This window comes from Hemitrygon akajei, chromosome 6 (genome assembly GCF_048418815.1).
Source record: "Hemitrygon akajei chromosome 6, sHemAka1.3, whole genome shotgun sequence".
In the NCBI taxonomy this organism is placed as follows: Eukaryota; Metazoa; Chordata; class Chondrichthyes; order Myliobatiformes; family Dasyatidae; genus Hemitrygon; species Hemitrygon akajei.
The window spans coordinates 81,323,887-81,351,779 of NC_133129.1; the positions used below are offsets into that span (position 1 = coordinate 81,323,887).

The following is a 27,893-nucleotide window of genomic DNA, read 5'->3' on the forward strand; positions in this document are numbered from 1 at the left end:
TGTTCTAGCTTAGAGGGAAAATCTAACAAACTTCTTTCCAAAATGGTGGATCTCGAAAATCGCAATAGACGCTGTAATATCAGAATTCTGGGATTACCAGAGGCGACTGAAAAGGGATCAACCGTGAAGTTTTTCGCCGAGTTTCTCTGTGAGTTATTCGGGAAAGATTTGCTTCCGAAGCCGCCCGAGCTTGAACGGGCACACAGAGTTTACGTTCCCCCCGGAATTCTGGGCTCCTGCCCGCGACCAGTAATCTTGTGTTTCCATCAATACCACGTAAAACACAGTCTGATCGTAGAGGCGCATCGCAGGGGGTCTCTTCCTTTCAAGGATACAACCATTCGCTTTGTGGAAGATTTTGCACCCCAGACCTTAAAGATGCGCGCTGAGTTTAAAGGCGCAATGAAAAGTGCTTTTTGATCGTGGTTTCAAACCTTCCCTTCGTAACCCTGCCGATCTACGAATCAAGCTTAATACCGGGAAATACAAGTGGTTCAAATCAGCGAAGGAAGCTGAAGCGTTTGTGGCAAGTCTTCCGGCTATCCAGTCATCTTTGGAATCTGATCGGACCTCCTAAAATGGTGGATAAGTACTCCCCGTAGTAAAATTACTTTCTCTGGACTCGGAATTCACTTGAATCACTCAGACATTATTCATTGAAACTTTAAGGGCTGTTGACAATCTCTCCCGGGATTTGGTGTGTGTGTAATCTATTTTTATTCTTGTATAACTTTACCTACAGAGTTCTACAACTAACTCTAACTTGTTTTGGAGGTTCAAAGTCTTTAGCGAAGGCCTCCCTGTTTGTTGGTTCACAGTTCAACTGCTGATTTATTTTTCCTTTTTTTAAAATATTTATTTATTTTATCTTTTTCTTTTCTTCACCCCTTTTTTCTAACCTCTGAATTTTTTTCTCCCTTCTCTGTAAATGGTTGATAAATACTCATCTTGAATTTATAATTTTGCCCTTCCTCTTCTTTTTTCTTTGTCCTTCTTACCTCTTTTTCCCCTTCTCTTACTTTATTCTTCTATAACTTTTCACGGGTAGGTTAGTTTTGGTTTTCTTCCGATTTTCTTTGTATTAAGTTTTATATTTCTGCAGAAGGTGTTCTAATCTGTAGTTATGTTTTCTAGTGCATAAACTAGTTATTATTTGCTATAGTATTTATACGGAACTGTTGTTAACGACACAGATCTGGAAGTTGTATTTGGGTTAATTTTTTTGGTAGAGCTAGCTACTTGTTTTGGTAGCCGTCTAATTTTGGGTTGTGCGGGTAGGGTGGATTTTCCAGTTCCAACATCTCTTTATTGCTTAGGACATGTTTATATTTTGACCTTACGAATCTATGTTTACATCTCTGCTCCCAGACTGCTATTGTACTGCTTGACTTTTTATATGCCTGCTGCCTTTTATGCATTAGTAATTGATAATGGCTAGTGCACTTAAATTCGTGAGCTGGAATGTAAAGGGATTGAACCACCCTGTTAAAAGGAGGAAGGTATTCTCACATATTAAACAACTCAAAGCTGACATTGCTTTCCTCCAAGAAACTCATATTCGTTGTTTTGATAACTCCCGGCTTCTGTCAAAGTGGGCGGGTCAGCATTTTCATTCATCCTTTGCCGCTAAAGCTAGGAGAGTTTCCATTCTTATTAACTCAAATATTCCTTTTGAACTCCATAATAAAATATCTGATACAAATGGCCGTTTTATTATTGTTTCTGGTAAACTATATAACACTAAAGTTGCACTAGCAAACCTGTATGCCCCCAACTTTGATGATGTTAACTTTTTTGAACGGTTTTTTTCCTCACTACCAGACTTAAACTCATACTCTCTTATACTGGGTGGTGACTTCAACTGTTGGTTGGATCCTAAACTGGACCGATCGTCCTCTGTTACCAGATCACCTACTAAATCTGCCTTAGCTATTCAATCGTTTCTCTCTAATTTTGGTATCTCTGATATATGGCGTTTCCTCCATCCTACGGAGAGAGATTATTCTTTTTTCTCACATGTTCACCATACCTTCACTAGAATTGACTATTTCTTACTCGATAACCAACATATCCCATTTGCCCACTCTTGTGACTATCAGAGTATACTGATTTCCGACCATGCCCCAATTACCCTCTCTCTGAACTTTCCTGGTCTCCCTCAGAGGAACAAACACTGGCGGTTCGATTCAACTTTATTATCGGATGATGATTTCGTAAAATTTATTAAGGATCAGATAACCTTTTATTTTAACACTAATACATCACCTGAAGTGCCATCCCAGATTGTCTGGGATGCCATGAAAGCATATCTGAGGGGTCAAATAATCTCTTACACAGCAAATCTCAACAGAAGATCCCGTGCAGATCGAGCAGACCTCATTAACCAGATTAAAGATATGGATCAAATATATGCCCAAACTAAGAACCCTGAATTATACAAGAAGCGCGTTGAACTCCAAACTAAATTTAACCTTCTGTCCACTCAACCTGTCGAACGCCAACTTCTCGAAAGCAAGAGCCGCTTTTACATTCATGGGGATAAGTCTGGTAAATTCCTAGCCAATCAGCTGAGGCGTTCCAAAGCCAAACAACATATCACAAAGATCCGGAAGGAGAACGGAGACTTTACATTGGATCATTTAGAAATTAATGACGCATTTAAAAATTTTTATTCTTGGCTTTATTCCTCTGAATGACAATATCTCTGTGGATCAATTTTTACAGAATCTGAATATCCCCTCACTTTTATCTGATTTCAAAGCCAAACTCAATGCGCCTATATCACCAGAAGAAATAACTTTTGCAATTTCTGCACTGTCCTCAGGGAAATCTCCTGGACCTGATGGGTTCCCTGTGGAATTTTATAAATCATTCTCTTCACTTCTTTCTCCTCAGTTACTTTTAGTATTATCTGACTCGTTTAATTACGGCAAATTGCCACCCTCTTTCAATGAGGCATCTATTATTTTTCTTTTAAAAAAGGGCAAAGACCCAACAGAGTGTTCCTCGTACAGGCCGATCTCTCTGCTCAATGTTGATGTAAAGATCTTAGCTAAAGTGTTGGCTCATAGATTAGAAACCGTTATTCCCTCCATTATCTCTGATGACCAAACAGGCTTTATTAAAAACAGTCTCCCTTTTTTTAACATTCGGCATCTATTTAATATTTTATACTCAGTTCCAACTGGGACTCCTGAATGTGTTATCTCCCTTGATGCGGAGAAAGCATTTGATCGTATAGAGTGGAACTGCCTTTTTGCAGTCTTAGAAAAATTTGACCTCGGCCAAAGTTTCATCTCTTGGATCCAATTGCTGTACCTGTGTCCCACTGCTTCTGTTCTAACTAATTTTCAGAAATCCCAAGTATTTAATCTCAAACGTGGCACCCGTCAGGGATGCCCCTTAAGTCCCTTTCTCTTTGATTTGGCTATAGAACCTCTGGCGATAGCATTTCGAAATTGTCCTGAATTGACCGGGATTTGGAGAGGGGGTGTTGAGCATAAAGTTTCTCTCTATGCTGATGACTTCTTACTCTTTCTCTCAAATCCGTCTACATCCTTACCTCTAATGTTTTCACTTCTTGACCAGTTTAGCCAGATCTCTGGCTATAAACTCAACTTACATAAGAGTGAACTTTTCCCAATTAATAAAGAAGCACAAGAATTAACATTTCGTGATCTCCCTTTTAAAGTAGTTCATAATCAATTTACTTATCTTGGGATTACAGTCACAAGGAAGTTTAAAGATCTCTTTCATGAAAACTTTGTCAATCTTTCATATGCTATAAAACAGAGTCTGGTACAATGGTCACCTCTATCTATGTCCTTGGTAAGTCGTATTAAAGTTGTTAAAATGTATGTTCTCCCCAAATTTTTATACTTATTTCAATCTATCCCAATTTTTATTCCTAAATCTTTTTTTGATTCCTTAGACTCTATTATTTTGTCATATCTGTGGCAGAATAAGCGCTCTAGAATTAATAAAATCCACCTCCAAAAATCTAAAAAAGAGGGTGGCATGGCTTTACCTAACTTTCACTTATATTACTGGGCAGCTAATATACGTTGTGCTGCCTTCTAGTCTTTCTTCCATGGTCAACCCGAGTGCCCTAACTAGGTGGCAATGGAGTTGAGCTCCACTAAAGAATTATCTATATCTGCACTTCTTGGCTCTGCCCTCCCTAGCAGTCTGCCCAGATCAATAGCTAATCCTCTGGTTAGACACACTTTGCGTATATGGGCTCAGTTCAGGAAATGCTATGGTTTCCAGGGGTTTTCCGTTTCTAGCCCTGTCGCACATAATCACCTTTTTTTACCTACTACGTACGATTCAGCATTCCATGTTTGGTACAGGAAGGGCATTAGACATTTTGAAGATCTCTTCATTGATAATCGCTTCGCTTCTTTTCAGCAGCTCTCCGTTAAGTTCAACCTGCCTAACGCTCACTTTTTCAGATATCTCCAAATCCGACACTTTACTGCTCCTTTAATTCCTAACTTTCCTGAAATGCCTGCGAAAAATGCAATGGACCTATTTCTTTCCATTAATCCACTAGGTAAAGGTTTAATTTCAATTATCCGAGATAAACTAGCAGCCTTACGACGGGCCCCTGTGGATAAAATTAAAATGGCCTGGGAGCAGGATTTAAATATCTCCTTATCCGAGGAGAGCTGGGACTCAGTTCTCAAATCGGTTAATTCAACCTCCCTTTGTGCTCGCCATTGCCTCTTACAGTTTAAGATTGTTCATAGAGCCCATATGTCTAAATCTAAACTATCTTGATTCTACCCTGGCATTAGTCCGCTCTGTGATAAATGCAAGAGGGGTGTGGCCTCTCTCATCCATATGTACTGGTTCTGTCCTAGCTTGGAGAAATTCTGGAAAGATGTCTTCACTACATTATCGGGTATTCTGAATCAGCACCTAGAACCTAACCCCTTTATTGCTGTTCGGTTTTTGGGGCGAGACAGATTTATGTCTGGGTCCGACCAAATGCCGAATACTATCCTTTGCCTCTCTCCTGGCGAGACGCTTGATCCTCCTTAGATGGAGAGATGTTGCCCCGCCCACTCATGCGCAATGGCTTAACGACATTATGGCCTGCTTGGACCTCGAAAAAATTCATTATTCAGTTCTTAATTCGGATCTAAAGTTCCATAAGGTCTGGGGACCTTTTATCGAGTACTTTCATAACCTTCCTCTTGACTAGGGTTTTTTTTTTTCTTTTTTTTTCTCTTCTTTTCGGTCCCTTGCTTTCAGCTCCCTTTTTTTTCTGGTAGTAGGCATTATTATCCTCTGTTGCTAAGTGTATTCACAGTCTGGGAGTTTGACTGTCCAGACTTATACTCTTTATACTGTGTGGTGGTTGGTCTGGAGTTGTTGTTTTTTTCTTGTGTTTTGGGGCTTGGGGAGGACACTAAGCTCACTTGTCTTTAATTTAGGTGCTTTTTTGTTAAATTCTCTTCCTTTGTAGCATATTGTTATTATATGCTTAATCTTGCACTGTATTAATGCTCTTCATTGGGATTTGGGGTTTTTAATTTTGTAAAATGTTTTGAAAAACTAATAAAAAAGAAAAAAAAAAGTTCAAAATACATTTATTATCAAAGCATGTAAACTATATTGAGATTTCTATCCTTACAGGTAGCTACCAAAGAAAGAAACCCAACAGAACCCATTTTAAAAAAGACCGCCCAAACCCAATATGCAAAAAAAAGGAACAAATTGTGCCAACAATAAAGAGTACGCAAATAATAATCGGAACTAAAGTTCATGGAAGTAACTCCAAAGCCACAATGCCAGTTCATTGCTGCAACCAGTCCAGGAGGCCATTAGTTGCAGGACAAAGCTTCAGTTCAGCTCAGAGATGAATAAACCTCGCCATGCAGCGAGCTATACGCCAGTCCAAACCCTCAGCACTTAAATCAGCAAAGTATCAGCTTATTTCTCACTCTCAGACCCAGGCCCTACTGACTCAATTCAGCCCGTCCACACAACACAAAAGCCCATGGTATAACAGGAAAGATACTAGCACAGATAGAGGATTGGCTGATTGGCAGGAGGCAAAGGGTGGAATAAAGGAAGTATTTTTCTGGTTGGCTGCCAGTGACCAGTGGTGTTCCGCAGGGGTCAGTGTTGATGTTATATGTCAATGATTTTGATGATGGTGGCCAATTTTGCGGACAATACAAAGACAGATGGAGGGTCAAGTAGTGTTGAGGAAGCAGGAAGGCTGCAGAAAGACTTAGACAAATTAGGAGAATGGGCAAAGAAACTGGCAGATGGAGTACAATGTCAGGAAGTGTATGTACAATGTCATGTACTTTGGTAGAAGGAACAAAAATGTAGACTATTTTCTAAACGGGCAGAAAACTCAAAAATGCGAGATGTAAAGGGACTTGGGAGTCCTCGTTCAAGATTCCCTAAAAGTTAACTTAAAGGTAGAGTCAGTGGTGAGGAAGGCAAATATAACATTAGCATTCATTTCAAAAGGAGTAGAAGATAAAAATAAGGATGCAATGCTGAGGCTTTGTAAGGCACTGGTGAGGCCTGACGGAGCATTGTGAGTAGATTTGGGCCCCTTATCTAAGACAGGATATGCTAACATTGGAGAGGGTTCAGAGGAGGTCCACGAGAATGATTCCATGAATGAAAGGCTTATTGTAGGAAGAGCATTTGATGGTTCTGGACCTGTACTCATTGCACTTTAGAAGATTGATGGGGATCTCATTAAAAACTATCAAATTTTGAAAGATGCAGTTACAGTGGATATGGAGAAGATGCTTCCTATAGTGGGGAGTCTAGGACTTATGGGTACAGCCTAGAATGAAGGGGTTTCCTTTTAGAACAGAGATGATAAGAATTTCTTTAGCCAGGGAGTGGTGAACCTATGGAATTTGTTGCTACAGTCAGCTGTGGAGGCCAAATAATTGGGTTTTTTTAAGGTGGAGGTTGACAGGTTCTTTATTAGTTAGAGTGTAAAAGGTTATGGCAGAAGGCAGGAGAATAGGGTTGAGAGGAAAAATGGATCAGACACGATAGGCCAAATGGCCTAATTCTGCTCCCATTTCTTATGGTCTAATTTGAGGATGGTAAACCAAGCATTTGTTGCTGCTCCCTAATGGTCCTTGGAGGCAGTGTCCAAGCACATTCATACACTACTGCAAATCTCTGGTGAAGGTACTCTCTCAGTTCTGCCGAGGAGCTATAGCAGGATCCTGACAGTGAAGATTAAGGAAGTGATGGGCAATCACTCTCACCTCATGTCATCTCTGGAAGTTTCTTTGATTCCTATTTGGAACAAGGCTATCACGAGGACTGGAGTGAAAGTCCCTGGAAAAAGTCAAACTTGCCATTTGTAAGCAGTGCATTGGTGTGTCATTTGACAGAACAGTACTGTTGACGTCATTCATCTTCCATCACTTTGTAGATGATTAAGAACAAAGCAACTAGGTTATCCTTAACTGGATTGGAATAGTCCTGTTGTTTGGTACCCACTGTGCGATGCCCTATATTGATATTTTTATTTAATGTACATAACATCCATGGAAAATTGACAACTAAAATTATCAGCATTTGAATTAGTTGCCTCCCTTCCTTACAATACAAAATTGTTGCTGCAGTATTTAAAACATACCTGAATAGTCTGTTTCTTGACTTGAAGCTTCTGGTTCACAAAACTCAATTGGGATGTTAACTTTTGATTGTTCTGTTTCAGTTCACTGACAGCATTTAAGGCAGCCTTTTTTCCATTCTGCACAACAACAATCTGTTGTTGTAATGATATTAGACGTTGTTGTAAAGCAATGATGGAAAGACTTTGTCTTGGTTGGACCAAAGTTCTGGCTTTCTGCTTCCTTACTGCAGTTTAAAAAAAAGCAAAGTCACTGTTGGTTTTATGATAAAACTTTAGTTTTATATCACTTTTTAATTGAAATCACTAAATAGACCATCAATTATTACATAACATAGAATGCAACCAGTCAAAAATGTTATTACTTGAACTAAAATATATAAAAAACATGAAGATTAAATCAACTTATCATCAGTTATCATGTTGAAAAAGATGTCTGAATTATTCTAGTTAAATAAAACTAAACAATTCAATCTGAGCTTTGTCCTGACAGTACTTAATGAAGCATTACTGAAAAACTAATTGGATGAAAGATCTTTGATTTTAAAGTTAACTATCTTTTGTTTCATGGACGCTGCCTAACCTGATTATTTCCTGCGTGTTTTCTTTTTATCCCTAATTAATTCAGAAAAGCCATGGAAAAGACAAAGGGCAAAGGAGGAAATATTACAAGGTATAAACAAAAATTGATCTAAGTAGGTGTTAATGAAGAGTAGGATAAATAAAAAGGCAGAGAGTTCCAATTTGGGATCCAGGTGGTTGAATGTACAGCTTCCATCAAAAGGATTAAGTATTAGAGAGAAGGGAATGGCTAGATGTGGACAACTGTAGGGTTTTGGAAGATTTCAATGATAGGCAAGGGTGTGATTATGCTAGAATTTAAGCATTAGAAACAGAAAATTCCAACATGCCGTCAGGCCCTTCAGTCCACCAACTTTGCGCCAACCATGATATCTATTTGAACTATATGCCTCCACATGGTCCACAGAACTCTGTTCCATGCCTGTTGACTTGACTTGTCCAACTGACTCTCAAACAATACTATTGTATCTGCTTTTACAACCTTCCTGACAGGATGTTTCAGACACCTACCAGTTTAGCTGTAACAAAAAAAAAGTGCCTTTCAAATCTTCTTTAAATTCCATCCCCACCCAGTCCTCACTTTAAATAAGTACACTCTAATATTAGACATTCCTACCCTGGGACAAAGACCATCTACTTGATTGATGCCTCTCATAATTTTATATGCTTCTATTAGTTGCATCTTGGCCTCTGACGCTTCAGAGAAACCAATCCAGGTTGGTCCATTCTCTGCTTATACCTAATACACTCCATTCCAGGAGACATTCTGGTGAACTCTTCTGCATCCTCTCCAGACTCCACATCTTTCTTATTATGTGGTGAACACAATTGCACAGAATACTCCAAATGTGGTCTGGCTAAAGTGTTGTACAACTAAATATGACTTCCTAACTTATAAATCCAATGCCTGACTGATGAAAGGAAGCATCCCCTTCGGCTCCTTTACCATAGTTGTGTTGCCACTTCTGTTGCACCCCAAGATCCATCTGCATATAACTGGTCCTAAGGATCCTGCCATTTACTGTATACTTTCCCTTTATCTTTGATAAATGCATGCTGGCCTTCTCTAATCAGTCCACCCTGGTGCAAATAACAGCTAATTATGGTTTTTCCCACCACTGAGTTTAAACTGACTGGTCTGAAATTACTGAAGTTATTTTATATTCTTTGTTTTTGAATAAGGCTGTAACATTTGGCATTTTCCAGGCCTCAGACATAACCAGTGAATGTGTGGATGATGGAAAACTCCTCCTTGACATTCTTCAGCAACAACAATGCATTCAGTCTGGGACAGGTGCACAATCCATGGTATAAATTGTCCTCTATATCCTTGAACAGATCACTGGATTGGACTCTAGTTGGCACCACCCTGCTGAAGGTCCTATTTCTGGTTAAAATAGGCTTCTTGGACACAAAATATTTGTTTAAAAAATCTAGAACTGCAATATAAACAGAAAATTCAGGAATCAAAATGTACCAAAGCATTAACTTGTTCCCCTGTCCATAGATGCTGTCTGACATGCTGAATGTTTCAAGCAAATCGTTTTAATTTCATATTTCCAACATCAGCACCTTCTGATGTTCCTTCCTAAACTGACCCAACAATAACCAATTCAAACCTAACCCAAACATTTATAACTTTTTTCAATGCCAGCCCCACCTTTGACTCAGGATTTATGAACATTTGGAGAAGCGTAGTCTGATTATGAATAGTCGGCATGGCTTTGTGATGTGCAGGTCATGCCTCATGAGCTTGACTGAATTCTCTAAGGATGTGACAACACAGATTGATAAAGGATGTGATGTATATGGATTTTTAGTAAAATGTTTGATAAGGTTCCTCATGGTAGGCTCATTCAAAAAGCCTGGAGGGTTGATTCAGGGAAACCTGGCTGTGTTGGTACAGAAATGGCTTGCCCACAGAAGGCAGAGGGTGTATTCTGCCTGGAGGTCAGTGAAGAGTGGCTTTCTACAGGGTTTGTTCTGGGACCCATATTCTTTGAAAATTTTATAAATGACTTGATTGAGGAAGTGGAAGGCTTGGTTGGTAAGTTTGCAGATGGCATGAAGTTGCTGTAGTTGTAGATAGTGTGGAGGGTTGTTTTAGGTTTCAGTGGGACATTGTTAATATGCAGACCTGCGCTAAGAAGTTGCAGATAGAGTTGAACGTAGAAAAATGAGAAGTGATTCATTGTGGAAGGGAGACTGCAGGGTTAACGATAGGATTCTTAGCAGTGTGGAATAACAGATGCATCTTGAGGCCCACATTCAAAGATCCTTCAAAGTTACCACACAAGTTGATAGGGTTGATATGAAGGTTAATGGTGTGTCGGGGGAGTTGAGTTCAAGAGCCGCAAATGTAATGTTGCAGCCTTATAAAACCCTGGTTAGACCACACTTGCAATACAATATTCAGTTTTGGTCACCTCATTATATGAAGGATGTGGAATCATTAGATAGAATGCAGATAAGACTGACAAGGATGCTGCCTGGCAAATCTTATGAAGATTTGCCAGAGCAAGCTAGAGATTTTTGCTTTGGAGTAAAGGAGGATAAGAGCTGTCTTGACAGAGGCATATAAGATAATAAGAGTCATAGTTAGAGTGGATAGCCAGAGATTTTATCCAAGGGCAGAAATAGCTAATACAATACTGCATAATTTTAAGGCGCTTGGAAGAAAATTTAAGGGGATGTCAGAGGGCATACATTCAAGGTGAGAGGGGGTAATTTCAAATGAGATGTGAGGGACTGGTAGGTGCAAGGAATGTGCTGTCTGAGGTGGAATTAGAGGCAGAAACATCAAGGACTTTTAAGAGACATTTAGATAAGTATATGAATGAGGGGAAAGTGGAGGGACATAGACATTGAGTGGACAGAAAAAATTAGTTTAGTTAGCCAATTGATTACCAATTTAGTTGGTTCGGCACAACACTGTAGGGCCTGTTCCTGTGCTTTACTGCTCTATGTTCTATGTCAACACAGAGGAGCACCCTGCCAGAGGAGGTGGTACAGGCAGATAAATTGGGGGCATTTAAGAATCTTATATAGGCACACGGATTATCGAAAACTAGAGGGCTATGGAGAAAGGAAGGGTTAAAAGATCGGCACAACTTTGTGAGTTGAGGGGGCTGTACTATGCTGTAATGTTCCATGTTGTTCTAATCAAACACCAAACAGAGATCCATTGTGTTCTCTCTTACTGAGCCATTAACCGTGGTTACAGAATATATACCCAATAATGAAGTAGAAAGGCAAAAAAATATATATTTAAATATAAGGAGCTCTCCAAGTCTAAAATAATTGTGGCCAAAGATTATGATGTTTTCAAAGCCACTTCAAACCTGGCAGATTTAATCGGGATTGATCAGACATGTTGGTTTAGTAGTCAGGGTCTCAGCTATAACAGTTAACGAAGTCAGTGACTGTTTGAAAGATCTAATAGTTAACTGAATCAATCTGGACCAAATAAATCATCACAGGCATTGTGGAAGACACCAAAATTGGGGGCATAGAGGACAGCAAGTGCAGCTATCAAAACTTGCAGCAGGTTCCAGACCAGCTGGAAAAATAAGCTGAAAAATGGCAGATGGAGTTTAATGCAGACAAGTGTGAGGTGTTGCACTTTGGGCGGACAAAACAAGGGAGGACTACATGGTGAATGGTAGGGCACTGAGGACTGCAATAGTACTGGGGGAATCTGGGAACACAGATCCGTAATTCCTTGGAAGTGGCATCACAGGTAGATAGGGTCGTAAAGAGAGCATTTGCCCTCTATAAATCAAAGTATTAAGTACAGGAGTTGGGATGTTATGTTGAGAATGTATAAGACATTGGTAAGGCAGAATTTGGAGTATTATGTGCTGTTCTGGTCAGTTAAAACCAAGATGGTATCACTAACATTGAAAGAGTACATAGAAAATTTTAAAGGATTTTGCCAGGAATTGCGGACCTGAGTTATCAGGAAAAGTTGATTTCATGAGTGAAAGAGAATGAGGGGTGATTTGAGAGTAATATAAAATTATGAGGGGTAGATATCAAGCAGTTTCTTTTCCCAATGTGGCTGTGTGAGACTAGAACTAGAGGTTATAAGTTCGGGTGAAAACTGAACTACTTAAGGCAAATCTGAGAGGCTTCTTCAATCAGAGGGCGGTGCGAGTATGCAGCAAAAGTGGGGGATACCAGTTCAATTGCAACATTTAAGAGAAGTTTGAATAAGTGCATGGATGGGAAGGGGATGGAGGGCTATGGTCCAGGTCCAGGTCAGTGGGACTATAGTTTGGCATGGATTAGATGCGCTGAAGAATGTGTTTCTATGTCATTGTGCTCTATGATTCTATTACCTATCATTATACCACTTTAGGACTCCTGAACTTAGTGATACTCCACTATTTTTAACAGTTTTTTTAAAACAGAAGAAGAAAGCCCTTAACTCTGAGTGGAGTCATCGGGACGCCGTCATGACAGCGTTTTTTTAGCAGGCTTTCTTACTTTTACGAGGCCGAGTTGCTAGCTCGACACTCAACCCAGCACGGATGGAACCAGCTGGATTTGAACTCGGGAGCCTTTGCTTCAAAGTCCGGTGCTGACGCCACTACGCCAACAGTAATCCTGCATTATTTGCTCCAGTGTGTGGTATACATTCAATCCAAGAACAACTGTACTACAGAAATGTACAGCTTTTCTGTACTATTTAACAAGATTCTCGCCAAAGGCAGATAGAACATCGTAGTTAATCACTTATGAATATTGACCACTTGGAAGAGCCACCTGCATTTGATTCTATTGCAGGAAATTAATGACCAAGATATACAAATGAGAAAAGAAAAATCAGATAACCCCACTCTTAAAGCCCAATCAAAAACTAATTAATAGCTCAAGAACATGCAGTCAAAATATTCAATGAATTTTTCATTGACTCGAAGCTTCTACCTCCTGACCCTTTTCCAGTTACTGTTTTGAATTTACCTATCTATGTTACCATTTGTTATACAAAAGACTGGACCTTTATCAATCAAAAAATTGAGTTTCTCCAATGCTTTCCATGATATTGTTATTTGTTCCTTCATTTCTTCTACTCAGGTTCCAAAGTTTAGACATGTAAATCTAGATTGTGAACACATCCTCAAGCCCAACTGTGGACCAACTGGAACTTTGTAGAGGTTTTGAGATTTACTTTTCTGTTCATTAATATCAATATTTCACTTACCTTAATTTCAATTATATCTGAATTTCATCCAGAGACAAAGGAATCTGTCTCACTAAAGTCTCCTTGTTATGGCCATGTCGATGGAATACCTCTGTTTGATTTTTTGATATGAAAATTTGCGATTTCAATTCAAAATTTTATTTGTAGGACAATTTGCATGGAGTACAATTAAAACTATCTATCATCTGGGTGATGCCATGCTTCTATCAATGACATTCCTTCTCTAGCTCAAATTGGTATTTTTCTCCAATACATCAATTTGACTTATTACTAACTCAAAATATGTTTTAAAAAAGGTACTAACAAACAATACCATATATTTCATCAACAAGCTATTAGTTTACTGTGTGTACATGTAATAAACCCACAGGAAGATTATCCACCTTGAATAGGGCAGGTATTTTTTTTTTAAATGGTGAAGAAGTACAAAATCTCTTTTGATGTTTTGCGGCAATGTGTCAGACATGTCCCCGGGTGACCCAGCCTGGGTCAATGCAGTGCAGAAGCACTAACACTGCCTTGGTGCATCATTTTATTTTTGCCTTAAGCCATTTACTGTGGCATCAATTATTTACATTGCTTACAAGGCCAGAAGGATTGGCCAGGTGGGAGCCTGGCGTATAGGGGATGCTGCTTAAAGAAAGATAGGCAATCTTTTATTCCACAGATCGATCTTCCACACCACTGAGACAATCAAATAGTAATCATGGGGAGGAGGAGGGAGTTTGTTATGTTTGCTCCAAAGTGTCAGATGAAGTAACTTCTGTGGCTGCTGTCAAAACAATGTTTAGTGAAAGTTGTTCTGTGCAGCTATTTTGCAAAGGTTATTGAAAAACAAACATCTAATTCATGAAAATCTGGTAAGAAGCCAAGGAATCAATCTTCAGAGACTGATCCTTTGAAGTTCTGGGCAACTTGGTGACCACAATACATAATTTAAAGCAACAAACTCAGAACACTATTTAGAGGAGAGAAGAGAGAGGGATGGATGGAGGAGATGGGAGGAGAAGGGATGAGGGAGGAAGAGAAAAAGACATGGAAGGGGAACACATTTCTGGGTGATGAGTTCTGAGCGAAGGTAAAGACAGAATCAGATGCACATCAGCTATGGCCAGAGTTTGCAGGCAATTGCTTCCTTCAAGGCAAAATCTGACATCATAAATGGCTGTGACGCTCTGCTCCCTGATGAGCTAAACACCTTTTGTTCATGCTTTGAAAGGGAAAATAAAACTATACCTGTGTGAATCCCTGCAGCATATAGCGACCCTGTGTTATCTGTCACAGAGACCGACATCAGAGGATGAAGCCTCAGAAGCAGTCAGGCCCGATGGTGGACTCAGCAGGACACTGAAAACCTGTGCCAAACAGCTAGCTGAAGAGTTCAAGGACATTTTCAGCCTCTCGCTGCTGCATTTGGAGACTTCCACGCTTCAAAGGGACATCAATTATACCAGTGCCCAAGAAAAGCAGGGTGAGCTGCCTCAATGACTATCTCCAAGCAGCACTTGCATTTACTCTGATAGAGTGCTTGAGAGGTTGGGTATGGCTAGAATTAACTCCTGCCTGTCAAAGGACCTGAATCCACTGCAATTTTCCTATCACAACAGTTCTATGTTGGATGCAATCTCACTGGTTTAGCCTTGAACCACCTGGACAACAGAAATATTTACAAACACATCAGGCTGTTGTTTATTTTTAAAACTCAGCATTCAACAGCATCATACTCTCAGTAGTATTCAATAAGCTTTAAAACATGTGCCTTTGTATCTCCCTCTGCACATGGACCCAACATATCAATAAAAGACCAAGCAATTGATTATGGATTTCAGGAAGGGGAAATTAGGAGATCAGACTCAGTTCTCATCAAGCAGTCAGCAGTGGAAGACGTGAACAACTTCAAGTTCCTGGGTTTCAGCATCTCTGAAGGTCTAAACTGGGTCCAACACATTGATGCAATTACTAACAAGATATGCCAGCAGCTATATCTCATTAGGAGCTTGAGAAGATTTTGGTATGTCACCAAAGACTCTAGTAAATTTCTATACATGTACCGTGGAGTTTCATCACTGCCTGATAGGGAGGTGCCAATGCACATGATCAGAAAAAGCTGCTGAGGATGACAAACTCAGCTGGTTCCATCATGGGGACTAGCTTCCTCACCATCAAGGACATCTTAAATAGGCAATGACTCAAAATGGCAGCAACCATGGACGTCCCTCATTATCCAAAAGCACCATGGTTTTTAGTGGTTTAAGTTAATATGGCAGGGAGATGGGAACAGGTATGATCGAGCTGAGGATGAGCCAGCAGGTTTACAAGTAGATGATGGACGTAGCATGAATGTAAGCAAGGACAAGCCAATGACTGCATACAAATGCAGAAATAGTAAAGAGTTAAATTGTACCACAGAGGCAAAATTCAAAAGGGTGAAGAATATAGGACTGGAGGCATTCGGGATAAGGTGGACGTACTTGTGGCACAATTAGAGATTGGTTGGTATGATGTGTGGGCATCACTGAGTCATGGCTGAAAGAAGGCCATAGTTGGGAGCTTAACATCAAAGGATATACTTGTATCAAAAGAACAGGCAAGAAGGCATAGGCAGTGGTGTGACTCTATTGTTAAGAGATGGAATTACATCTTTAGAAAGAGGTGACACAGGGTCAGAGAATGCTGAATCTTTGTGGGTGGAGATAAGAAACTGCAATGGTAAAAAAAAACCATTACAGGCGTCATATATAGGCCTTCAGATTGTAACCAAGATGTGGGGTTGAGGTGCATGTAATAAGGGTAATGACACAATTGTAATAGGGGCTTCAATATACAAGGGGATTGGGAATACCAGATTGGCGTTGGATCGCAAGAGCGGGAATTTGTTGCATGCCTACGAAATGGCTTTTTAAAGCTGCCTGTGCTTGAGCCCAATAGGGGAAATACTATCTTAGATGGAGTGTTGTGTAATAAGCCAGATCTTATTTGGGAGCTTAATATAAAGGAATCCTTCGGAAGCAGTGATCATAATATGATTGAATTCAGAATGCAATTTGAGAGGGAGAGGCATACTTCACACTCATCAGTTATCTCAGTGGAATAAAGGGAATTACAAAGACATGAGAGAGGAGCTTGCTCAGGTGGATTGGAGGAGGATACTGGCAGAGCAGAGATGGATGAAGTTTCTGAGAAAAGTTCACAAGGCGCAGGATAGATATGTCCCACAGAAGAAAAAGTTCTCAAACGGCAGGGCTAGACAACCGTGGCTGATAAGGGAAATTAGGTACTGCTTAAAAGCCAAGAAAAGGGCATATAATGTAGCAAAAGTGAGTGGAAAGTTGGATGATTGGGAAGCTTATAAAATCCAAAAGGCAAGAAACAAAAGCTTCTAGGAAAGTTGACGAGGGTAAAGCAGTGTATGTTGTCAATATGGATTTCAGTAAGGCCTTTAACAAGGTTCCACACGGAAGGTTAGTTCGGAAGGTTCAATCGTTAGGTATTAAAATTGAAGTAGTAAGATGGATTCAACAGTGGCTGGATGGGAGATGCCAGAGAATAGTGGTGGATAACAGTTTGTCAGGTTGGAGGCCTAGTGGTGTGCCTCAGGGATCTGTACTGGGTTCAATGTTGTTTGTCATATACATTAATGATCTGGATGATGGGGTGGTAAATTGGATTAGTAAGTATGCAGATGATACTAAGATAGGTGGCATTGTGGATAATGAAGTAGGTTTTCAAAGCTTGCAGAGAGATTTAGGCCAGTTAGAAGAGTGGGCTGAAAGATGGCAGATGGAGTTTAATACTGATAAGTGTGAGGTGCTACATTTTAGTAGGACTAGTCAAAATAGGACATACATGGTAAATGGTAGGGCAATGAGGAAAGCAGTAGAACAGAGTGATCTAGGAATAATGGTGCATAGTTCCCTGAAGGTGGAATCTCATGTGGATAGGGTGGTGAAGAAAGCTTTTGGTATACTGGCCTTTATAAATCAGAGCATTGAGTATAGGAGTTGGGATGTAATGTTAAAATTGTACAAGGCATTGGTGAGGCCGAATTTGGAGGATTATGTACAGTTCTGGTCACCAAATTATAGGAAAGATGTCAACAAAATTGAGAGTACAGAGGAGATTTACTAGTATGTTACCTGGGTTTCAGCACCTAAGTTACAGGGAAAGGTTGAACAAGTTAGGTCTTTATTCTTTGGAGCATAGAAGGTTGAGGTGGGACTTGATGGAGGTATTTAAAATTATGAGGGGGATAGATAGAGTTGATGTGGATAGGCGTTTTTCATTGAGAGTAGGGGAGATTCAAACAAGAGGACATGAGTTGAGAGTTGGGGGCAAAAGTTTAGGGGTAACACGAGGGGGAACTTCTTTACTCAGAGAGTGGTAGCTGTGTGGAACAAGCTTCCAGTAGAAGTGGTAGATGCAGGTTCGATACTGTCATTTAAAAAAAAATTGGATAGGTATATAGACAGGAAAGGAATGGAGGGTTATGGGCTGAGTGCAGGTCGGTGGGACTGGGTGAGAGTGAGCGTTTGGCACGGACTAGAAGGGCCAAGATGGTCTGTGCTATAATTGTTATATGGTTAAAAGCTATAAAATGGGAAAAGATGAAATATGAGGGCAAACTAGCCAATAATATAAAGCAAGATACCAAAAGTTTTTTCAGTTATATAAAGTGTAAAAGGGAGGTGAGAGTTGATATTGGACCACTGGAAAATGATGCTGGTGTGGTAGTAATGAGGGACAAAGAAATGGCAGATGAACGTATTGGGTACTTTGCATCAGTCTTCACTGTGGAAGACACTAGCAGTGTGCCAGAGGTCTGTGAGTGTCAGGGAGCAGGAGTGAGTGCCATTGCAATTACAAAGGTAAAGTAGTAGGCAATCTAAAAGGTCATAAGGTGGATAAGTCACTTGGACCAGATGGACTACATCCCAGAGTCCTGAGAGAGGTTGCTGAAGGGATAACAGATGCATTGGTCATGATCTTTCAAGAATTACTAAATTCTGGCATGATCACGGAGGACTGGAAAATTGCAAATATCATTTCACTCTTTAAGGGAGGGAAACAAAAGAGAGGAAATTATAGGCCAGTTAGCCTAACCTCAGTGGTTGGGAAAGTGTTAGTCTATTATTAAGGATGAGGTTTCGAGGTACTTGAACACTAATGATAAAAAAGTGACTTAGACAATATGGTTTCTGTAAAGTTCTGTAAAGAACTCTTAAGAGTTCTTTGAAGAAGTAACAAGCAAAGTGGAAAAAGGAGAGTCTGTGGATGTCATTTACTTGGATTTTCAGAAGACATTTGATAAGGTGCCACATATGAGACTGCTTAACAAGGTAAAATCCTATGGTGTTACAGGAAAGATACCAGCATGGATAGAGGAATGGCTAACAGGCAGGAGGCAGTAAGTGGGGATAAAAGGGACCTTTTCTGGTTGACTGCCAGGATCTGGTGTTCCTCAGAGGTCAGTATTGGGACCGCTACTTTTCACATTGTTTGTCAATGATTTGGATAATGGAACTGATGGATTTGTGGCAAAGGTTGCGGAAGATGTGAAGATAGGTGGAGGGGTAGGTAGTGCTGAAGAAGCAAAGTGAATGCAGCAGAACTCGGACAAATTGGAAGAAAGGGCAAAAAAGCAGCAGATGGAATACAGGGTTAGGAAATGTATGATATTGCATTTTGGTAAAAGGAACAATAGTGCAGACTATTATCTACATGGAGAGAAGGTTCAAACCAGAGTTGCAGAGGGACTTAAGAGTCATTATGCAATGCTCCCAGAATATTAATTTATAGGTTGAGTCTGTGGTAAAGAAGGCAAATGCAATGTTAACATTTATTTCAAGGGGAATAGAATATAAAAGCAAAGAGATAATGCTGAGCCTTTATAAGACACTAGTCAGACTGCACTTGGAGTATTTTCAACAACTTTAAGCCCCATATCTCAGAAAGGATGTGCTGTCTTTGGAGAGAATGTCTGGGGATGAATGGGTTAACATATGAGGTGTGTTTGGCAGCTTTGGGCCTATACTCACTGGAATTTAGAAGAATGCATGGGGATCTCATTAAAACCTACCGAATGTTGAAAGACTCGATATGATGGATGTGGAGAGGATGTTTACTATGGTGGGGGCATCCAGAACCAGAAGGCACAGCCTCAAAATCGATGGGTGACCTTTTAGAACAGAGGTAAGGAGGAATTTTTTTAGCTAGAGTGTAGTGAAGCTGTGGAATGCTCTGCCACAGACTGCAATAGACTGCAGATCCATGGGTATATTTAAGGCAGAAGTTGATAGCTTTCTGATCGGTCAGGGCATCATAGGATATGGCGAGAAAGCAGGTGTATGGGGTTAAGTGGGATCCAGGATCAGCCATTATGGAATGCCAGAGCAGATTTGATGGACTGAATGGCCCAATTCTTTTCCTATGTCTTCTGGCCTAAGACATACCTCCTTCTCATTACTGCCATCAAGGAGGGGTACAGGAACCTGAAGATGCATACTCAAAATTTTTGGAACAGCTTCCTCAGATCCACCAGTTTTCTGAATAATGAATGAACCCATGCACATTACACTATTTTGTTCTCCTACTGCACTTTTTAAGTATATTTTTATTGTAACTTATAGTAATTTTTAAGCAAGGCACTATACGACTACCACAAAACTACAAATTGTACGATATATGTGAGTGATCGTAAACCTGATCCTGTGTTGCAGTGGTGGGGGAGGGGTGGTACTTTAGTAGAGGTCAGAGTTTGGTAACAGGAGATGGTGTGGGAAGCCTGATGGCAGGACTCAAGAGTCTGACCACAAAATACTATAAGCCAAATCAGAAACAGAGAATGCATTAAACAAGACCTTTTCAAGACTGATGCAGTGATTTTACTACCATTAACATGTGCTTTATGAGCTCAAAAATGAATCACTACTTTAAGATTGTGTTTACAGTTTCAAATTAACAGTCATTATTGCACACACAATTTTAACCAAGATGTACATTGGTACTTTATTTTCTTTTTGCCTTCAACTATAATCTGAAAGTGACACATCTATCTTTTACTGGGAATGATCATATATAATCTTCCCTACACTTTTGTAGATGCTTGCAGACTGCTGCTGTTTTACCAAAACTATTTCCTTAACTTTGTTACAAGATTGTCCACAGATGTAGATGTGTGGGTTTCTCATGAGTAATCCATCTTCCTCCCACATACTGAGGACATATATATTGGTTATGTTAACTGGCAGCTGTAAATTGACCTTACTGTGTGGGTGAATGGTAGAATCTTGGGAGGAGATTAAAAGGGAGGGGGATTAATAAAAGATGAAAGTAAATAGTTGGTTAATGTTCAACATGGATTCATTGTGCCAAAGGGCCTGTTCTATGCTGTATCTCTATGAATCTATAACTTGATGAAAATATTTTAAAATGGTTCATATTTCTCCATTCATAGTTCCTTCTTGGGAGTACATCTTTCTGTTTTGACTTCTACCTTCCTACCTACTACTGAGAAAGCCCATTACATCCAAAGTCACTGAAATTTCTCATAGAGAAACGAAAGAGTATAGATATACTGGAAGATTACCTGTGTTTGTGCCATATCTCACACAAATATCCATTTGGATTCACATGATGGCATAGGTTTGCACACACTAATACATCTTTGGCAGTGTCCATCCACCTGATTTGTAGCTCCTATTTAAACCTGTTTTTCCAGATCTCTGGTCCTCTGGAAAATTCTGTACAATTTATGGTATTAAGAGCTTTTTTATTCTAAATGTCATTCACCCAGAAGATTATGGTTAAATTTTCATCTTACTTTTTCTTGTTACCATTCTTCTCATTTCCATGATCAGTTTAACAATGAATTAATATTGCACCTTTCAAACAGTGAAGCATTTTATGGCATTTTCATAGCTGTGGACTTTGACTGTAACTTCCCTGACTTGCAGTTGTTACCGACTTCATTAAAACCTGTGTGGACGACTGTGTGCCCACAAAGACTTACTGTACATTCCCAAACCAAGGCCGTGGATGAACCAAGAGGTACGTCATCTGCTAAAGGTTAGATCTGTGGCATTCAAGTCTGGCGGACCAGGCCTGTACCAGAAAATTAGTTATGATTTCAAGGGTGAAGAGACAATTTTGAATGAGGTTCGAGGCGACATCAGATTCATGGCAACTCTGGCAGGGTCTGCAAGACATTACTTCCGACAAAGCGAATGGCAGCGCTGCTTCACTACCAGATGAACTCAACGCCTTCTACGCACGCTTTGAAAGGGAGAACACAACTACAGCTGTGAAGATCCCCACTGCACCTGATGACCCTGTGATCTCCATCTCAGAGGCCGATGTTAGGCTGCCTTTAAAGAGAGTGAACCCTCGCAAAGCAGAAGGTCCCGATGGGGTACCTGGTAAGGCTCTGAAAACCTGTGTCAGCTAACTAGAGGGAGTATTCAAGGACATTTTCAACCTCTCACTGCTACGGGCGTATGTTCCCACTTGCTTCAAAAAGGCGACAATTATACCAGTGCCAAAGAAGAATAACGTAGGCTGCCTTAAAGACTATCACCCAGTAGCACTCACATCGACAGTGATGAAATGTTTTGACATGTTGATCCTGACTAGACCGAACTCCTGCCTCAGCAAGGACCTGGACCCATTGCAATTTTCCTATCACCACAATAGGTCAATTGCAGACACATAGCTCTCCACACGGCTTTAGACCACCTGGACGAGATAAACACCTATGTCAGGATGCTGTTCATCAACTATAGCTCAGCATATAATACCATTATTCCCACAATCACGATGGGTGTGTGCTTAGCCCACTGCTCTCCTCTCTATATACACATGACTATGTGGCTAGGCATAGCTCAAATGCCATCTATAAATTTGCTGACGATACATCCATTGTTGGTAGAATCTCAGGTGGTGAAAAGGGGGCACACAGGAGTGAGATATGACAACTAGTGGAGTGGTGCCGCAGCAACAACCTGGCACTTAACATCAGTAAGACCAAAGAGCTGATTGTGGACTTCAGGAAGGGTAAGACGAAGGAACACATACCAATCTCCTCATAGAGGGATCAGACATGGAGAGAGTGAGCAGCTTCAAGTTCCTGGATGTCAAGATCTCTGAGGATCTAACCTGGTCTCAACATATCAATGTAGTTATAAAGAAGGCAAGACAGCGGCTATACTTTATTAGGAGTTTGCAGAGATTTGACATATCAACAAATACAATCAAAAACTTCCATAGCTGTACCGTGGAGAGCAATCTGACAAGCTGCATCACTGTCTGGTATGGAGGGGCTACTGCGCAGAACCAAAGGAAGCTGCAGAAGGTTGTAAATCTAGTCAGCTCCATCTTGGGCACTAGCCTACAAAGTACCCAGGACATCTTTAGGGAGAGGTGTCTCAGAAAGGCAGCGTCCATTATTAAGGACCTCCAACAACCAGGGCGTGCCCTTTTCTCACTGTTACCATCAGGTAGGAGGTACAGAAGCCTGAAGGCACACACTCAGTGATTCAGGAACAGCTTCTTCCCCTCTGCCATCCGATTCCTAAATGGACATTGAAACTTTGGACACTACCTCACTTTTTTTTAAAGTATACAGTATTTCTGTTTTTGCACTTTTTAAATTTATTCAATATATGCAGTTGATTTACTTACTTATTTTTATTTATTATTTCTTTTCTCTGCTAGATTATGTATTGCATTGAACTGCCGCTGCTACGTTAACAAATTTCACATCACATGCCCGTGATAATAAACCTGATTCTGATTCTGACACGAATTGACCCAAGATCTCAAAGAGATATAATAAACAATTAAAACCAAAAAGGTCTGGCAAGGAGTACTAGAGAAAGCTTTTAGAGTTAAAGGCCAATCTTGGAGTGAAATGGTTCCAAAAGCTTAGAGAGGTTACAGAATGGAGAGAGACAATAATTTAATTTGAACATGGGGATGAGAACTTTGAAAGAGAGACAATGGTAGGTGAGTAGCCTTGGGAAGAGGTAACTGTATGATGGGTAAGCAGAATCTGGTGTGAGGAGCAAGTGGGCAAAAGAATTTAGACTGAACTTATTTCATGGTGAATAAAACCAAGGAAAATAATGAAATAGATCACAGCAGAAACCTATCGGAGAGTCCACTTTTATCAAACAAGATGAAAAGGATGTAAGTATTAACATATTGACTTTAAAAATGAGAAACGTGTTTCACGACTGCAACATGCTCTCACTTATCAGACAATAAAAATTAAAAGGGTACGCCAGTGGACTGTTCACGTTACATGTCAAAGGGGAATGCAATTGTTGGAAGAATTCCAACATCAAAGTAACACAGAGGAATCTTTTTTTATGTTATCCTTTAGAATACAGTCTAGTCCAACACTACATGGTGCATGCATTCTTCAGAAGAAGATATTATACTAAAATTAGGCATTTTAATTTTTAAAAATCAATGAACTTGCTGGTTTCAAATAATATGTAAAGGACACATTTTACCTTTAGAATGAAATCGTGGCACAACTTTTGCTTCTGACTTTGTTATTCCAAACAACTGATATCCTTGATTTTTCTTATTTTCTGACTGTGCCTAAAGAGGCAACAAACAGCATGAGAACTTGGAGTGAAAATGCACACATCACAAAGGAACAATAAATTCCAGCAGCTTTCTGATTTGCTAATCATAGACAATCTTTCTCAGATATCTTCCCACCACATACCAGTCATCTTCCTCACAAATGAGTTTTAAACTTGCCTGGATTCAATTGGCATGTCCATGTTTATCTTATCAGAAAGCCACTGTGCTACATTCACTGCTTTACAACTACATTTGTGATTTGTTATAAAGTATTAACAATGAAGCATGCTGAAAATCAAACTTATTCATAGAATAGACCTTGTAGCAGATAAATGATCAAATCTGTTGAGTTCATTTTTATAACTTTCCTTGGTAAGGAATGAATTTATGATTGAACCAACCCATTTACCGTGATCAGTTTGATCCTTTTGGATTTTCTAATACATAATTTGGTTAAATTCCTATAAAAATGAAAACTCTGAACAATTGTGAGATTTCCAATGGCACTTTTGAGAGGGTTCAACATTCTTTGAATCACAGAATGTTTGCAACACCGGAGGATGGCGTTCAGCTCACTATGACAGTGCCACGTCTCAACAAAAGCAATTCCATGTCTCTAATCTGCAGCGACCTGCAAATTTTCCTCACAGCACATTTGTCCACAATGGAGCCTTTGTTCAGCCCATCTGCATGCAGGCAGTGCTTTCCAAATTTCAATAACAGGCGCAGAGAAGTTTTTCTTAATATCATTATTAATTCTATTTTATTTTTATAACCTCTAGTCCTTGATCTTTCCACCAAAGCAAAGAGTGTCCAATCCTGTCCAGATCCATCATTGTTTTACCAGACCTCCCCTCAGCCATCTCATCTCAAAAATCAACAGTCACAATCTCTCTAATCTATCCTGGGAACTGTGGTCCCTCATCACAGAATTTTTCTGAACCTTCTTCAATGCGTCACTGCATCCTTCTCATACAAAGCAACTAGAATAGGAGTCATTCTTGATGAAGGGTCACAGCCCAAAATGTCAACTCTTCATTTCTCTCTTCAGATGCTGCCTGACCTACTGAGTTCGTCCAGAGTGTTTTGTGTCAGTTACTCAAAATTGTATCAACTTTATTAATTTTTTTCAATTGACTTGCCTATCAATTTCAACGACATGTGCAACCATTTCCGCAGGACCCTCTTCTCCTATATCCCTTTTAGAAAAGTTATTTTTTATGTATATATATATATATATATATATATATATAAAACTTGTGCTCCACAGATAATGTACAGGGGACTGCAGACTGATCGAACTCACTATAATGTTAAATTGTTAAGTTATTTTGTGAGTATAAGTTTTCTTTGAGGACTTATTGCAATTGGGTAATAATCAGGCAAGTACTGCCAAATATCATTTGGTTTTCAAATAATGTCAAGGTACCTGTATCTTGATTGCTGTCTAATAATGTGCTTGATGAATCAGCTTTCAAAGTAGGGTGTATGTATCAAAGCAGTAGCTTGTAGTTTTTGCAACTCACAGGCTCAGTATTGATAAGCTTAAGTTTATAGCAATATAGTAACAGCATGTACCAGCCACTCAAGTACACACCAGCTTTTCATGTAATTTTCTCATGGCTATCTGAAAATACGTATCTTTGATAGAGATGTACCTCTGGAGGATTCTGTCTGAATAACAGCAGCAGAGAAAATAACTTCAAATTTTTTTTTATCCATTTTCCATTTTAGAATTGTGTTCAAGTTTCCAAGGTCAAGAAAGGATCAAAATTCCCCTGTGCTCCTGGAGAGCTAAAACAGCAGCATTATAACCTGCTTCTTTTGGTTGTGTCATCACCTTGATAGCTAAAGAGAATAATAAACCTATTTGGTTTAAACAATGCACACTCAGGGGGACATTTTTCTTATCCCCCAAATGTTATCTGATATGTTGCCCTTGAACCTGAAGAACATTTCCTCAAAATCTAGAATAAACCCTTGGTCAAAGCTCTCTATGACTAAGGCATCATTGGCAATGTTCACCTACAGACTTTCATATATGACATGGTTATAAATTACAAATTCAGGTCTTGTCTTAGTCTGCCTCTCAGGCATAACAGTGTTTCTACCTTCTGTAAATGACCTGAATGACTTATATTTCAGGATGGCCCAATAAGGCCCAATATAGAACTATATATAATAGCATATTCCAGGCACATGAAAGTAGAGTCATTGAGTACTACAGCACAGAAACAGGCCCTTTGGTCCTTCTGGTCTGTGCTGAACAATTATTCTGCCTAGTTCCATAGACTCACAGCTGGACCATAGCCCTCCACATACCTTCATCCAAGAACTTACTAAGCCTCTTAAATGTTGAAATTGAATCCAAATCCACCACTTTCACTGGCAGCTCGTTCCCAACTCACACCACCCTGAGTGAAAAGGATACCCCCTCATGCTCACCTTAAACATTTCAGCCTTCATCCTTAATTTATGACCTCTAGTTCTAGTCTCACGCAACCTCAATAAAAAGCCTGCTTGCATTTACCCTTTCTAAATCCCTTATAATTGTGTATATTTCTGTCAAAGTCCCCTCATTCCCATATGCTCCAAGCAATAAAGTCCTAAACTATTCAACCTTTCCTTACAACTCAAGCTCTTAAACCCCAGCAACACCCTTGTAAATTTTCTCTATACTCTTTCAATCTTATTGATATCCTCCTTGTGGGTTGGTGACCAGAACTGCACATAAATTCAGTCACACCAATATCTTATACAACTTCAGCAATACACCCAAACTCCAATACTCAATATTTTGGGTTATGAAGGTCAAAACTCTCTATAACCTCTTTACGACCCATCTATCTGTGATGCCACTTTCAAGGAATTATGGGTCTATATTCCCAGATTCCTTATTTTCTTCATATCCTCATTCTGTAATTATGCATGCTTCCTGTGTTTCACTTACACCAGATTCAATTTAGTAGCTTTCTTCGGTATCAACTAAACAGCAAAGCAAGAGTCTGAACTAAGCTGTGAGAAGGTTAGCTCCAAAAAAGACTAGGTATACATCATAATTACTGTCAATATTTACCCAGAGATCATTCATACAGATGCTCTAAATAACTCTGACCTCTAGTTCCTCCAATTTCCTCCTTGTCCTGAGCTCCTGACCCCAACTAACTTCTGATATCCAGAAATGTTCATACAGTTTATAATTTTTCTGTTTATGCCAGATTAAAAACTCATTTCTACTTCAGGCTCTTGTATTTAACCAATCATTTACCTGGAAATCAAAGCAACAGTTCATGCTGCCTTCTATAGTGTCGTATACATGGTGAAAATGTTTGGTGTTCAAAATTTCGTCTTCTACTTCCTCTGAAAGTAGAAAAATCTGAAACTTTGACCAGTGGTATACAATATAGAATCAGCAGGTCATAATAAGCTGTTTCATTCAGCCTGCATCAGAAAGCAGTTGGGCGCTGACAGCAATAAAAGACATGAACTCCAGAAATGAACATTTTAAAAACTGCAAATGCTGAAACTCTGAGATAAAAACAGAAAATGCTGGAAACAATCAGCCAAACTCTGTGGTGGGAGTAACATAGCGAACATTTCACTTCAGGTCCAGGACTAAATTGTTAACTGGTTCTCTTTCCACACATGCTGCTTGATCTGCTGAGTGCTTCCAGGATTTTGTTTTTATTTCATTCACAAAGGGTTTGACTGTCAACTAAGCAACATAAACTGACGATCAAAATCAACAAAAAAAAAATTGCGGTTGTGAATGTCTGACTTTTGGAAAGAATTATAGACAAAATATATTCAAAAATTGAAAAAAGACAAACAATCCAACTATAAAAAGTATCAAAAAAATGGGAAATAATCACTTAGCATTAA

The 27,893-nt window shown here is 39.6% G+C and overlaps 1 protein-coding gene across 6 annotated transcripts in view; it reads right to left on the minus strand.

The window, feature by feature from the left end:
* The window catches only part of cntln (centlein, centrosomal protein), a 540,355-nt gene that overhangs the window by 204,699 nt on the left and 307,763 nt on the right, over window positions 1-27,893 (minus strand). For all 6 annotated transcript variants that reach the window (XM_073048674.1, XM_073048672.1, XM_073048671.1 and 3 more), the window contains 2 exons: window positions 23,933-24,023; window positions 7,637-7,860 (listed from right to left, as the gene is read on the minus strand). In XM_073048674.1, the coding sequence (XP_072904775.1) occupies window positions 7,637-7,860; window positions 23,933-24,023 (315 nt within the window). The remainder of the gene's footprint in view (window positions 1-7,636; window positions 7,861-23,932; window positions 24,024-27,893) is intronic.